Below are 15,820 nucleotides of genomic sequence, written 5' to 3'. Positions count from 1 at the left end.
CCTAAAGCTGGTGTGCCTAGCAATCCAACTTCAGCAGCCAGCTTTTAGACTGAGTCCAAGAGGCCTGGACTGTGGCCCAGATTGCCTTGGTGCATAAAAACATGATACATTCAGGCAAAACCACATGGAGGTGAGTACTGAAGTACAAGGGAAGAATAAACACTACAGTGCCCTTTCTGTCCCTGCATTGAGGCTGTGGTAGCACCCCCAGATGAATGTTTGCCACACTGCTGTGTTTGAAAGTGGGGTTGCAGGGGTTCTGTTTGGGTTTAAGAGGTCTTCAGAGTTCTCCAGGGTGCAGCCTTGCCATTCCCTGGCCTTTCCAGTGTGCTTCATTTATACATGCTGGCATTGCTTTGAGGCTAGAAGCGCTGTAATGATGTTAAGGAGAAGATGAAGGACACATTACTTTGGTCCCTCCTCTGGCATGATTATAGTTCACAGGAGTGCAGGCCTGCAAGTGATTCTTTGAATACCACCTGCCACTCGTTCCAGCGACCACCCTGAGAAATACCATTACAGTGTACATGTTATTATTTATTATACTTAGAAAAAGCAAGTATTAATCTCAATGAAGCAAACACAGACTTATGCTAGAGCAACAATTTTATTACACAGCACCAGCAACCACAGGACCACATGTGATCACATTGCATGTGGCCCTACAGGTTGAAGCTAATAGGGAATAGGAGCAATAACCTGCACACCTGTTTTCCAGAGAAGTGCTTATCACCACACTAGACCAAACAGGTACAGCAAGGGTACACAGGACACAGCAGTAGCATAGGGATGTGTAAGATTGTGAGCAGAACTCTTTTCTCCATTATATTTGATGAGGATTCCTTAATCTTTGTAGGGTTGGGTGACCTACAGTAAACTGTTTCTCCTGAGACTCCTCCCAGCCCTCCAAAGATGGGATACATTTCAGTGAAGCTGATTTTTTCTGTTAGGTCAAGAACCTAACTAAGGTCTCTAGAGTCCCTTTGTGGTCTGAGGCAGAAGAGATAGGTTCAGAAGACAATCCATCCCATTAACTTTAGATGCCTCTCTTACAACAACATTCATTTGACTGGCTAAATTATAGGAATTTGGAATGAGATGAATCATGACCTAGAGGCACCTGCTCCTTCCCCTTGGCCAGCATGAGGTATACAACACAAGGTGTGAGGTGAGTGCTGCTTTAAAGTGCTGAGGATTAACCCCAACCCAAGAAATGCCTGAGAGTGGTACAGGGAAGCTCCTTCAGCTGCCAGATCAGGGGACAGGAAGCCCTTCTGCTTGAGCTGAACAGCTGCCCCTTAGGGTGCCCAAGGGTCAGTGCAAGGAGGGAAACAGAACATCTTTCCTAGGCATTTCTTGGGCTTTGGTGTTCCCCGAGGAGGGATTAGGTTCTTCCCAGAAATGAACAGACAGGTAGAGAGAAGGAAAAAATTACTTCCTGAAGGCCATCAGTGGTGCAGTCAGCAGAGCTGGGAAGAGGAAGACATTATCCTTTTCCTGCTCCCCCCTCTGACACCTGCCAGCTCATGCTCAGATGATAGGGGCTGCAGACACGCTTTCAGACCTCTATTTCTAAGATGAGTTCACTTGCAGGCAAGGTGCTTATATCCTTGTATCAGCACCAATCTCAGAGTTTCTTTCTAAGCTTCCTTTAACATTGGTTTTCTGCCCAACAGCCTTCAGTTCATCCATTGTCTTGTCACAAGACAGTCTTCTGGGGCAAGCAGGGAGATAGCGAAACCAAGAGACATTGCAGTATCTGGTGCCTATGCCAAAAGGAAGATCATAGACCTTGGAAATGAGCTGAGAGCTCTCCGTCCCTCCCTTGTGGCTTTGCTTCCATGCCAGGAGCCCCCGCTCCTCCTGTGTTCCTGCAACAGCAAAGTGAGGTTGTTGTGTTTAAAACAGCAGGTGTTTGAGCAAAGGGCTGCTTTGTGTGCCTCACACCCATTGCTCAAATCCCAGCAGACCCAGCACAAGATACAAATCCCTTCTACTTAAATCCTTCCAGCTCCAAAGAGCTCTACAAATATTCACTAACGAGCTTCCAGACAATACCCCTTTTCCTGCAACAGCTTCCAGATAAGCAGCCTTCTCCAGTGCTTTCCATGGGAATCATGTATACCAAGAAGTTTTCACCTGCCATAGGAGATCCAAGACCTGTTCAAAGGGGAGGTTCATGCAGTGCTGGGAAAGCAAGGCTGTATGGTAACTGCCCAGAGACTTCAGAGCAGATTAGCTAGCAGTTACTAGTCAGTCACAGGTATTTACCCTAGCCAAAGGAATTCCTAATTACCTGTAACTGCGGTGGCAGCAAAGTCCCTCTTGGGAAAGGGAGTGAGCACACCTGTAAATTCTGCCTAGAGGAGCTGATGATTGAAGGCTGCAGGAAAATTAATGAGCCAAAAGGAGATTGGCTTTCTGAGAAGCCTCAGACAGTAACAGAATCTGGTTAACAGAGTGTCCATTCTTCCTGCTCTTTTCCTGCAGCAGAAAAAAGGGTTTCCTCTCCTATTCTTATGCTCTCCCTCCCCATGCTAGATGAAAATCCAAGGCTCTTTGCTGCCTGTGAGGGCCAGCACCAGCCTTTCCTACTGCTTTCCACTGCTGTGGCTTTAGTTCAGCCTCAGTTTTAGCAGCCCACATTGGCTCCTTCCACTTCTTATAGCTGCTTTCCTCTCTCCTTTTAACTAGCAATATGGTTTTAGACTGGCATTTTCCGTGAAAGACGTATTTCCCAAATAAACCTTTGCCTCAGCCTGGGTTGTTCCTGAAAAATTTAATTTTTGATAAGCTGCTGTTCTCCAGCCAGAGACCATTTCAGTGATGTCTCCTGTTCCTCACTCCTCCCTGGAAGGAGTCAGTCACACAGTGTTTCATGGTTGCTAGCACAACTCCTATCCACAGAACAGGAGTCATGAAGACAAAAAATACCAGGGAACAAACCCTAGGACAAGCACAAACTAGCAGCTCATTTCAGCAAAGCTTACCTGGAATGGTGTTATCCAAGATAAAGCCCAGAAGTCCACCCACAAACATGCCAGTGGTGAGAAGCACCAGGATCACTTGGTCCAGCTGGATGATTCCTAGCAGAAAAATAAAGCTTTAGATCATGGTGCAGGAAGAGCATTTTACCTGTTTTTTACCAGCAACCTTTCTGGTGCCAAGAGGCTGCAAGCTGCATGCTTGCTTGGATGAAACTTGCTAATCCAAAGCGGAGCGTAAGATTTGGCAGTGGAAGGGAGAATGATCTCACAGCCAGTTTCAGACCTACAGTTTCACAGACCCACAGTGGGCAGGAGGTGGCTCATAAATACACTAAGAGCTTATTAACAGTGCAGTCCCCAGCACTGTCTGAGAAAAAGCCACTTTCAGCTCCAAACACATTCAGCACCTCCACATCATAACACCTAACGGCTCCCTACAGGAGCACAAGCTTCAGTTCCCAAAGAAATATGAATGTATTTAGCATGGGATTTCATCACAAGGTCATCAGGTGTGATGTTTCCCCTTGAGGGCTGATGGCCATGAGCAAAGCCCAGTGGCACTGAGCATCTGATAGAGCATCAATAGAGCATGTGGTTTGTGGGCCCAGCTCTTGAATCAGCCCACCCCACGTATGCTTTAAGAGAGGACACTGGCCTTTGTGATGAAGAAAGACACAGTGAAGGGCCAGCTGTTGGAGAACTGAAAACTTCAATAAAGTGAACTTGATGGAATTTAGTAGAGGAGTATGCTCTTGCATTTTGAAAGCACAGCATTTTATTGTGTAAGAGCACATAAGAAAGCCTCATTCATTGAGAACCCAGTCACTGACCAAAAGCAGAGATTTCTACACCAAAACTATGCATCAGAGCAAAAGGCAAAAATAGCCCTCACAGAAAGAAACAGACAACAGTCAATGCACAGGTTTCAGCATTTTATAATGAAAAACTATTTTAAAAGATTTCTCTGCTCAGCCTTTCCTTCAGTTTTATACTACAGAAAATGCTTCTGATGTCACTTCTTACCTGTTTCCAGCAGAGCACTATTTTTGCTTGCCCAGTTGGGAATTGTGAGGCCGGCAAATAGAGAAAATCCAAAGATAAAGATGTTTCTTGATGAGTTCATATCTGTATACTGTACAGAGAAATTCCATAAAATACATGAATAAAACTGTGGATTACTGTTGTGTTCATGAGACTTGGTGGGATGCAAACACTGGAATCAGGAATGGACCCAGCCCTGGTGCTGCTGGGGCATTTGTGATCCTGCAGTCCCCAGTGCCAGCCAGCCAGCCCTACCCATACCAGGCAGGGCAGCCCACTGTGATTTAGCCCCTCTGGGTACAGCCCCTTAACTTTACCTAAGGAATTAAATATAAACCATGTTTATATTTGCTGCAGTGTGGTTATAGCTGACACAGTCTGTAAGAAACTGACTTGAAACTGAGGGACCTGTGTGCAGTTTTGGACACCACAATATAAGAGATAAAGCTATTAGTGAGTGTCCAAAGGAGGGCCACAAGGATGGTGTAGGGTCTGGAGGGGAAGCTGTATGAGGAGCAGCTGAGGTCACTTGGCCTGTTCAGCCTGGAGGAGACTGAGGGGAGACCTCACTGCAATCTGCAACTTCCACATGATGGGAAGCAGAGGGGCAAGAACTGATCTCTTAACTCTCATGACCTGTGACAGCAAAGAGCATGAAGCTGAGTCAGGGGAGGTTTAGGTTGGGTATCAGGAAAAAGCTTTTCACCTACAGGGTGGCTGGGCTCTGGAAAAGGCTCCCCAGGGAAGTGGTCACAGCACCAGCCTGACAGAGCTCAAGAAGTGTTTGAACATTGTTCTCAGGCACATGGTGTGACTCTTGGGGTGTCCTGCCCAGGGCCAGCAGTTGGACTCGATGCTCCCTTCCAACTCAGCTTATTCTATGCTTCTCTGTTTCAATGAAATTAAGTCGCCTTCACCAGGGATGAAGCAGTGCTCACACAGCTGTTACCTGTAAATTGGAAATCCCCACTGCCACGATAACTCCGAACATCACAAGGAACATGCCTCCAATCACAGGCATGGGAATGCTGGCAAGCATTGCTCCAACCTTCCCAAAGATGCCGCTCAGGAGCATGGCACAGGCAGCAGCAATGATCACCATTCGGCTCCCTACCTGGGGCAAGAGGAAGAGGAGGCAGTCATGCACTGACCGGCAGAGAAAGACGAGGGGTGTCAGGTAGGTGTTGCAGCTCTTACCCTAGCACTCCATGGCAATGTTCAGGAACAGGTTTGGATACAGCTGCTGGTGAGCTGGGATGGTAACACTGAATGGGAAGCATCACTATTTGTGGACCATAAATATTTATCATGAAAGGCACTCCAAAAGCACCACACCTATTTACTCAGTGTTATCCTCTCTCCTACTATTGACAGAACTTCAACAGTTTACTATTAAACTGAAATTAAAAAAAAAACAAAAAATAGGAGCACAGTAATACCCACTTGTTCTTGCTCTAGCCTAGAAATATCTTGGCATACATACAAGCCTGGTATTGCAACCCTCCAGCCAGTTCACTGGACAATCCTTCCACCACGGTTTGGATTGACATCCAAAAGTGGCTTTCAATGATGTATCCCACAATGATCCCTCCATTCCCTGGAGACCAAGATTTAAGAGACCAGAGCTGGATGGCTGCTCCATCCTAAGCTCTGGGATCTGATATATCCTTTCTATGGTCAATAAATTAGAAGTAAGAAAATCTTTTGCCCTGTCCCTATCTCTCACCACCCATCTATCTTCAGTAAAACATTTTCTTTCTCTTTTTTTTTCCCCTAGGAAGAGTCAGGGTGGTTAAGCACTACAACAAAGATGGGAGGAAGCACCAAGTCATGCCCTTTATTCACATCTGCTAGAGCATATGAATAGGAAAGAAAAAGAGTACCTGCCAAACAAAGAGTTGAAAGAGACATTATATGGAAAGTGAAAAGGAAAGCAGCAATATTCATTAAACTTCCAAGTCAACATATGCCTTGCCCACACCAAAACTTGGACTGCCTAAAGAATCACGCTAAACTTACAATATTTGTGTCAGGAAAGCTTTTTAATCCTCTGCAAACATTTTATAATTCAATTAAATATTTTAATCCCTCCCTTTAACTATCTGAAGAATGTCTAATTACAGGACAGGCTTTTTGTGAATGCTTTCAACAAAAACATTCTCAGTAACTAACAGTGTCTCTTTTTAAGTGTTTCTAAAACATGTCCATTTAAAATATTTTAAGTCTTTCTTGATCGTGAAAGATAAATTAAAAAGATTTGGTGTGGAGTTTCAAATAAAATCATGCATTGCCTTCAGGTTCTTCATTGCTTTTTATACTCTTTGGTTTAAAACCTTGGGACACTATTACCACCTAAATGTTAATTAATAAAAGTCAACAGATCTATTTGTTCCAGGATTAAAAACAAAGATGCAAAGTCTCAATTTACTAAAATCTTGAATTACCATGTATATGGAGTTGGCCTTAAAGGCAAAAGACCTAATCCAGAGATAGCACTGTGACCATATTCTGCTAAAGCACTACTTTGGAGTTTGTTTCAATTATGTCAGGAAAACAATAAAATCAGTTCTCTTTCTTAAGGCTGAAGAAACTGCAGGGTTCCCCACAACATGTGGTGACTCTGAGACCTTTACCTCTCTTTAAAATCCTCCTTTTCTTGGAAAGGAGTTCTCAGTACTGGTATACTGGGCCTGATCAAGCAGTTTAAATATTGGTGCCTGGTGCCATGTAAGATGTTGCATTTTGGCAGCCTCTAGCAGCTTCTCCTTGTCTGCCCCTGTATGTATCTGAGATCTCCAAAGACCTCTCCAGCGGTGCTGGACATCTGTGTTTAAGAGAGGAAACAAGTCCCTTGTGTTTTCATTTGTTATGGAAAAACATGTTTCCCATGTAAAAAAAAAAAAAAAAATTAAATCTGCCTTGTGCTCTCAGCTCCCCCATCTGTCCCAGCCAGAGTGTTTACACTGATTTAAATTGACTGAGATGACACACTATTTTCAGCTCTTACAAGTGTGGACAGAGTGAGCAGAGGTGGGATCCAAGGGAAACATCTCTCCTGAATCAGCAAGGATGGCATGTCCTCCTGGAGGACTTAGCATACATTATGAGAATACATGTTCTATAATGTCCTGGTAATTATGAATTTGGGCAGCATCCCATACATACAATGCATGCAGCAAACTACACATCAGGAGAGAACTGGTTCAGGTAGATGGTTAGCATGCACAGACTTCCTAGTGACAATGCACACATGGTGACAGGCTAAACTGGACTCCAAGCAGACATCCAGACAGCCCTTGGTGCTCGAGGCAGCCACCTCAGTCAAACACTAACACTGCAATGTGTGAAAAATGGTTACTGTGAGTGACGTTTATAAAATCCAGTGAAATAAGCAATATTCTAAAGTGGAAGCTGTAAGGAAGCTGCATTTATTTACTGACTCACAGCTTTTCTGGCATGACATTGCTTATTGGCAACGATTTGAAAATGTTGTCCAGTTAGCCTAAATGTCTGTCAGCCTATCCTATGGCTGCAAACTCAGTGAAAATCTTCGATCTGATTGTCAAGCTTATCTCTGGAAATTTCTTTCCCTGATAAGTGCAATTAATATACTCAAGGGACTCACACACAAACCTTTGCAATCACATTTTATAACCCTGAAGAAATAGTCTACCTTTCACATGATTGCCATCCTTGGGTTATAGAAGTTGTGGAATTTGAAGCCCTATTAAATATTCACCCTTTCCCTTCCTCTCCTCTCCCTCTCAACACCCATACAGGTCAGCTCAGATGTAGCTTTGTCTCTTCAGCCTTACCTAGGCCAGGTGCCACGAGTGAGTGCACTAATTCCCTGTGCAGGCCAGAAGCAGAGAAAGGGAAGCAATGCCCACCTCTGTTAAATCATCTGTAGTGCTGCTGAGCTGGTCACCAATGTGCCAAGGCACAATTTTCCCGTGTTATAAGTTATAAATAAGTTATAAAACTTTCGGGAGTGGCTGAGATCACTCCCCAGGTCCTGCACACAGCCGTGTGCAGCGCTCTCCTGTACACACCCGCGGGGGAGCCCTCCGGGAGGCACCACGGCCGCCGCAGCAGCGAGGCTCACCTTGGTGATGCCCAGGGCGCCCACATTCTCGCTGTAGGATGTGGTGCCGCTGCCCGTGCCCCAGGCCCCAGCCAGGAGGCAGCCGATGCCCTCCACGCCGATCCCGCGGCTGATGGCGTGCTTCGGCGGCGGCGGGGCCCCGCACAGGCGGGCACAGGCGTAGTAATCTCCCACGGACTCCAGCATGGAGGAAATCACCCCGGCTAGGATGCCGAAGATCCCAGCCAGGCTCACCGTTGGCGTTCCCCACTGGCCTGCAAGTAAAGAGCTCGGTTAGGCGGAAGTTCAGGGTTTCATTTGTCCTGAAATCTGCCCCGGGGGAGGAAGAACAGCAGGAATGCCTGTGGGTGTTCGCCTGATTTTTGACATTTCATCTCCTCCTGGAAGTCATAAGTGGACGTGCAAGCAGGAGTAGGCAGGATGGGGAAGGGGAGGCAGTGGTACCTGGGTAAGGCAGCCGAAACCAGGGAGCCTGTGACAGAACGTCCCCACGGCTGTCTGTCCGGGCCAGGTGGCCGTAGGCAGTGGGGGCCGCAGGGAGGACGCTGGTCACTGTCAGCACGTAGCAGAGCAGCCAGCTCAGGGAGAGCCCCAGCAGCACCTGCCCATCACAAGCAGCAGTGGGGTCTGGTTAGGGTATGGCTGCGTCTTCAGCACGGCTGGGCTGGACAATGCGTCCCCGCCCGACCCTTTTCCCTGCACACGGAAGGGAGGCAAAAGAGGCAGGAGCTCATGGTGGCCCTCTCTTCTTCTCTCTCTCCCTCCCTCCCAATAATCAGGGCCATGGGGAGCTTTTCCCCCTCTGCCCCTTACCACAAAGGCTCAGCTGAAAGCACTCACTCATCTGGACACGAGTGGAAAGAGCCCAGGCAGCCCGGGGTGGGTGAGGCCAGCCCCTGACACAATTCCCTGGTATCCAGGACCCCCAGCGTACCGGGAAGATCTGGAAGAGGTAGATTGGAAAGAAGTGGCACTTCTTGCCTCTCTCGTAAGATGGCAGCGGCACAGCGACATGTTTCAAGTACTGAGAGAACAGAACTATGAAAAAAATAGTCCTAGAAGGAGGGAAAATGAGACCATAAACAAAATGGGTGCCCAGCTGCCCACCTGTCCCCACATTAAGTGAAGACCTGCTACCCAAGAACCCAGGACTCCAAAGGACCCATAAAAACAGGCTCTCAGCAGCAGAGGGTGGCTCCCCACTCCACCAAGCCAGACGTGGGACAAGCTTTCCATCGTAATCTACTGATAGCTCCACATATTTACAAATAACTCTTTTACCCTTATTGTTTCACCCCAGGCAGTGCATCTGTGAGTATGACACAGTTGCAGAAAGGTTAAAAATGCCTCCTAAGTGAAAGAAAGACCTGACAGACATGCAAGGTTCAGGTTCTGCCTGTGTAATTCAGATGTACTAGAAATACAGGATTTATTGTTTCCTGATTTCAGGTTTACCTATGCTGCTCTTCAAGGGGCAAAAAGCTCCTGTAACACAGAGTAAAAGAAGAGGATTTGGTTTGACTGTGCAAATCCCTGTTTTGAAAGAAAAAACCATGGTGAGGCTGCACATGATGCCCTCAGAGCCAGCAAAGAAGGGGAGAGCATGGCTCTCTGTCTGCGAGGGCCACGTGATGGAGGGGTCCTCCACGGCAGGGGGGTTCCCGGGGCTTGCACTGATGGAAGTAACTGCAGCTGCAGCTCCTCTCCCATCCCTTGTGTAGGACACATCTGGGAACAGGAGCACATCTGAGTGCACTCACAGCCTGCCCCCCATGTGCCTTTTGCCCAGAGAAGCCAACCAGATGAAGCTGGAGACTACCATATGTGGAGAGAGGGCAGGGACTGGGCATCCCACATTGACTGTTGAGCTGGTAGAAGACCATGGACATTTCCTGGGTTAGCCAGGCTTCTGAAGGGCTCCTCATTATTTTACAACAAATCTAAATTGTATACATTGAGTGGATTAATCTGGATAGGAATTGGTGAGAAATCAATTGCACCAGCTGAAGTGCACTGACTTCACTGGAAAACTGGTAGTTTTCCCCATGTGAAAAGGTGACAAACTGTAGGTGCAATAGTCAGGGACAGGCAGAATTCCAACAGTGCAAAAAAAACTCTATCCTCACTTCTCTGCAAAGACACTCCATGACATACACAATTCAAAGCACTGGATGAATGGAGGGAGAAAGTCTGAGGAGGAACTGGTTTCCATTTGTCGTTTCTAATACTACAGAGTCCAGACAGACTGTGTGAGTGCACACTTCATCCATTTGCAAAAACAAAGGTGCTCAGCAGCCTTACAGCTCTGGAGAGAACAATTCCTCCTACTCATGTGAAGACAATACATAAAGCACCAGCTATTTCAACATAGAATACCTGAATGCTCAACTTGGTCATTTTAGGAATGTCTTTTAAACTTAAATAACGGGTGTGTAAGACAGTGTGTGTAAACAACTGTGACAGAGACTGCACACACATGGGAAAGGCTTGTACTTCTACTGACCTATGAACTTTGTATTTTTACAAAAGTCAGTGTTTTTTAACTAATTTTTGAGTTTTGCTTTGTTGCTGAGGGCTTAGTGTCCTGGGAGTTGGAGGAGAATGACTATGTCACATGGCCTTGCACAAGCCTGTCACATGTTGGTGCTCAACAAATAAACCTTGAACCCAGGGGAACTTTGCTATGGACTGTGACATTTGGTTTCATATTAGAGGCAGGTGATTTGTGTACTCTCATCTTTTCCACAGAGATGTGAGACTTACAGGAATGCTATGCCCCAGTGCTGCCCAGCCATATCTCCAGCTGACTCAAACAGAGGTAGTGCAACCAAGGTGATAGTGGGGGCAATTGTCAAGGGGCCGATGAACCTCATCAGAAATCCGATCAGGCCGGAAAATCCAACGAAGATTTGAAAGCAAGAAGTTACAATGATAGTTCCTTGCACCTGGAAAAATGGAGGATGAAAACAGAGGTTGGAAGGAGCTCCAGCTGTTGAGTCTTTTCTTCATGTCAGTGCAAATCCAGCATGAGAGCCAGGCTCAGTCTCTAGTGACAGACTGGCATAGAGGCCTCCTGCTGCCAATAGTAAAACCTAGCTTAGAATTACATGTGGGAAAGACCACCAAAGCAGCAGCACAGAAACTCCCCCCTTGGCTGATGGATTTAGTCCTCACCAGGGCTAATTTTGTTCCAGAGATCACCCCCTCCCTGTCCCCTTGGGCCACCCAAGCATGCGTCACCTGCCTTGCACTCTCCTGCCTGCTCCCCCAAGAGAGGGGAAAAGCTCTTGCCCCAAAAACAGGAGCAGGGCCATGGTATCCACTGATCTTCCTTGGGAAGGGCTTAGGTCTCTTCAGCACACTGCTGAGGCAAGTGACTCATCACAGCCTCTTTTTTTCTCTGAGTATCAGTTTCACCCTGGGAACACATTTATCACCCTGAACTTTCTGGTGTTTGACAATCACTGCCAAGGAGCCAGCAATTACATTCTGAAATGCTGCTCATCTCATGTCAGCTTCAGGCAGGGACAGGGCTGCTCTCTGCCTTCTCAGATTTGGTGACAAGCCCAGGCTGGAACCTCTGTGGTGCTGAGCACCTTCCTTCCCCCAGCTCCAAAGGGAAGAGAAACACAGGGGCTGGGTGAATGACCCAGGCTGAATCGAGACATCAGCAGTGCCCTTGTGATAGATTTATGTGTATCAGCAGAGAGCAACCTGTGCTCTCTTTCAACACTTCCCAAGAGGTTTGGAAAACACACCAACAAATGGATCCACAGGGCAAATTTAGTCACTTGCTCTGATAAAGGCAATTGATGTAGAATAAGGCAGTGAGGCTCCTGACCTTTCCTCCTCCCTTCTGATTACCTAAGAATGTCTTTTTCCTTAATATTTACAGTAGGTTTTGCCTTGCATTTTTTACTAGGTTTCCTGTGCTTAGACAGGGTTCTTTCCTTGAAAATATTTTCCCTCCCTTTCTTCTTCTAGGCTAGCCATGCTTTATAGAGAAGGGATCTGACTGGACCAGTGGAGACTTTGCAGGGACCATAAATCACATGAGGAGGTCTGCATGTCCACTGTTCAGCAGCAGTGAAGCACCTACTTTTTTGATAGAGAATAGATGCTTAGAAAGCTGCAACAGCTTGAGGGCCAAGGTTCATTGGGAATAGAAGTTTCTCCAGCTGTGATGGCCATGACATGGTCAGGCACTTTACTGAAAGCAAACAGCCCTGATACAGAGCAGGTGCCACTGAAAATGTCATATACCTCTCGCATCCGTGTCTGCCAGACTTGGATGAATTCTGGTGAAGAGGTATTCACCAGGGTGGCATTGTTTGTCCAGGCAGGGCACTTCCAGTTGGGGAGAGACAGCATTGCCAAGGTGGGGGTCAGGAATGTTAAAGTACCTCCTTGAATAATAGGCAGCCTGGAAGGAAAGCAGAGAGAAAAAATAAAAAGTGAGAGTGCTAGAAACTCTGCTCCATAACGGTGAGAGAAAGGAAAGCAAAATAAATTTAAAAATCAGTCTGCCCATGGCCTCTGACAGTATCTTTTGAATTGTTGTGGCAGGTCACCATCACTGACCATGGGTAGGAATTGCTGCCCATTGCATGCAAGAGCAATGACATGGGGTAAGAGCTGAGGTTCAAATACCAGCAATGGAGGGGCACATTGGTGCTACAGTCCAACCCTGCTACCCCGTGTTAAGGAAAAAGTAGTGCTTCTAATGGTTGATGAGACCACAGACCTGTACAGAGTAGGAAAAATCAGGCGGAGGGAAGAAGACCAAGGAAGAAAGACGGTGAGACACTGAAGAAAAGCTCAGCATCAGTCTTGCCAATATCCAGTTGCTTCCTCTCTCCCCTCTGGCTGCTCTGGTTTTCTCCACAACGTGCTCATGCACACAAGGGCATGCACTAACTACTCTCCATGTCACAACAATCCTCAGTCTGATGATGATAGAAAAGGTGACTTGGCTTTTAATACACCGAGTTTTAATGTCAATTCCTCTTCTGCATTTCAACTGAAACTAGAAAGGAAACCTGCATGGAGGGGTCTATGGACACTGACTGGGTGAGACCTTGGCTCTCTCCCCACACCTCATATCTCGTGGCTTAGAGTATCTCTCCCTCTGGGAATCCCTCGGGGTAGCAAGGAGCTTGCATTTCCAGAGGAGTTCAGCACTGGCTTCATGCAGAGATTTATACAGCAGAGCAATGCTCCTTTGAGCTACACCAGCCTCTTTTCCATGCATGAAGAAATGAAGACAGACACCTAAAAGGCCTGATTGGCTCCTCAAAGCCCCACATAAGCCCCCATTGCAGTGCAAGTTTTTTTAACCATTCCTCTTGAAAAATCCTAAGCTGCCTGATGGTGGGCACAACATCCCTGAAACAGCCAAGGGAAATTTCCAAGGTGCCTCTGTTTTCCTCCCTTTAGGGAGCACCCCTAGGAGGAGCCCCCAAAGCAACCTCTTCTTGTGCCAGGAGCTCTCATGGCACCTGTTCAGAAAAGCCATGGGACAGCAATTCAGGTGACTGCTTTTGCAGGGCACAGCTGAAACAGAGGAAATTCTAACATTCTTGAAATAAGGAGATGGTGTAGCTGTAACAGGCCATGTCTCTGTCACCTAAACTAAATATTTACACTAGTCATGCACAACTGAAGCACTGTCAAAGCTTTGAAACAATTTTGCTGGGCAAGGCACAAAAAAAAAAAAAACAAACCCACAAAAAAAACCAAAAACAAACAAAAAAAAACCACAAAAAAAAAAAAACAAAAACAGAGAAGGCCCAGGGCCATGACTTAGAATCTAACAATAGATTTATAGTTCCTGTTGTGTTGGTCCCTAAGATATTTCACAGCCAGTGTTGGCATGGGTGGGCTTAGTGTTGCCACGAGCAGGCTCAGAGCAAAATGGGGTGCCAAGAGGATGTTTATGGGGTACACTGAACTCTTTCCTATGGGGTTTGCAAGAGGGAAAGCTGCAGAAATAGGGAAGGCAATACTATGTTTTGATAATCAGTATATGATGTCCAAGCATTTACTAAGCAGGACTCACCATAATGGGAAATGACCTGTGTCTCCCCTCAGGAGCCTCTGATAGTGTCTCCAGCGTCTGTCTGGGACCCATTGCTGCTTTTTCATGCTCTGTAACATGACTGACCTGCAGGTTGCAGTGGGTCAGCTTTCCCCTTGGCTATTGCTTCATGAATGTCCTCATGCCTTTATAGTTGGGATCAGCAACAAGGCAATTGCACCCTCAGCACGGCAAAAGCCATTCAAGTTTATCCCATGGGAACAACTCCTTACCACTTAATTTGATCTGTTGTACCTCAATTAGCTGTTCAGCCATGAGGGAGAGAAGCTCTCTGCTACTCTTTAATCCCCAGTTAACAAAGAGCAGGGGACATTACAGCTCTCAGGAATGCACCGAGGCATTTGGAGGGTGCCTGGGAGAACTCAGAATGCCTGAATTGCACCAGCAGTGATGGTCATGCACTCCAGCCTGAATTTAGCTGGTAAACCAGTTTCTCTGGTTTTTTGTGGTCAAGGTGCTCCTCCTTCGTGCACTAATCCTGTAACAATGTAGAAGAAGGGGAGCACTCTTCAGGAAGTTTGTCTACAGACACTTTTTAAGACTAAGAGAGATAGAAAAGTTTCAGTAGTGAATGAAGCAGGAGGAGGAAAAATATTTTGTGGAGCTGGCAGTTGACCAGTGATTAACCAGAGTCCCTCAGATTCAGAAGCCAAAGAATGTATAACTTTTGTCTTTGAAGCAAAAAACATGGGTTCCCACCATACTGGAGGAAAAAACAGCCTGTGGAAAGAGAGAGACAGCCCAGAGTTATGACAAGGGGAATAGAAGAAATTTTTCAAGGTCAACAAAGATACAGAATCTTTCTGGAAAGGGTGAGTACTTGCAGTCAACTCTCTCATTAAATACTTCTTTTTCTGCGTACTGAATGGCAACTCCATGTTCATCGCACTGCCAGCTGCTCATCAGCAAAGGATTTACCTTTTATGCCACAAATCCGAGTATGGAAAGTGGCACCACCTAACAGGATGTGCTGCTGAACTCTCCCCCGAGTCCCTGTGTGGTGGCAGATGGACTTCCCCCCTAGAGCTTCCTGTAGAATTTGTGCTCTCTTGACCCTGGGCCCAAATCAGAAGGCTCCTGCCTCAGCTGGAAGATCCCTGGAGTAAGGAGCAAACAGGTACTTTTTACTGCATGTTGCAATGCTCTATTATTTTGAGGACAGATTCCTTATCAGCCCAACAAACGGTATGTGAAGTATCAGGAGATGCAAAATTCATCAAGGTAACCCTGCAAAGCTCTCAGCAGTTTCAGGGTGCTTTGGCATGGACCTTGATTGCCCAAGGGTAACAAATGACTCACTGATAAACTCTACAACAGGGTGGTGGCCTAGCTCGCACTCCCAGTTCTTGCATTTGGCCTACCTTACTCCAAAGACGACTTGCAGCAGGGTGCAAATTCCTGAGACAAAGATGATGGTGCTGATCAGGTGGCTCTGCGTCAGTAGATCATGCTGGAGGCAAAGGCCTTTGGAGAGCATCAGCGGGACGGCTACAAGACCTCCCATGGCTGTCAAGAAGTGCTAGGAGCCACAGAGAAAGACTGGGTGAAGAAGGACACAGAACTGGCTCTGTATTATTACCATGGTGTTGA

General features: G+C 46.6%; 1 protein-coding gene across 2 annotated transcripts in view; it reads right to left on the bottom strand.

The window, feature by feature from the left end:
* Nucleotides 1-588: 588 nt before the first annotated feature.
* The window catches only part of LOC128807929 (solute carrier family 23 member 1-like), a 32,675-nt gene continuing 17,443 nt past the window's right edge, over nt 589-15,820 (bottom strand). For both annotated transcript variants that reach the window (XM_053978643.1, XM_053978644.1), the window contains 10 exons: nt 15,592-15,749; nt 12,397-12,556; nt 10,897-11,078; nt 9,068-9,188; nt 8,578-8,734; nt 8,134-8,387; nt 4,978-5,142; nt 4,011-4,119; nt 2,991-3,086; nt 589-1,871 (listed from right to left, as the gene is read on the bottom strand). In XM_053978643.1, the coding sequence (XP_053834618.1) occupies nt 1,603-1,871; nt 2,991-3,086; nt 4,011-4,119; nt 4,978-5,142; nt 8,134-8,387; nt 8,578-8,734; nt 9,068-9,188; nt 10,897-11,078; nt 12,397-12,556; nt 15,592-15,749 (1,671 nt within the window). In that variant the 3' untranslated portion in view covers nt 589-1,602. The remainder of the gene's footprint in view (nt 1,872-2,990; nt 3,087-4,010; nt 4,120-4,977; nt 5,143-8,133; nt 8,388-8,577; nt 8,735-9,067; nt 9,189-10,896; nt 11,079-12,396; nt 12,557-15,591; nt 15,750-15,820) is intronic.

The sequence above is a fragment of the Vidua macroura genome, chromosome 5 (genome assembly GCF_024509145.1).
Source record: "Vidua macroura isolate BioBank_ID:100142 chromosome 5, ASM2450914v1, whole genome shotgun sequence".
NCBI classification, from domain to species: domain Eukaryota; kingdom Metazoa; phylum Chordata; class Aves; order Passeriformes; family Viduidae; genus Vidua; species Vidua macroura.
Note: the sequence above shows the minus strand (reverse complement) of the source record. Positions and strands in the feature narration are given on the sequence as shown.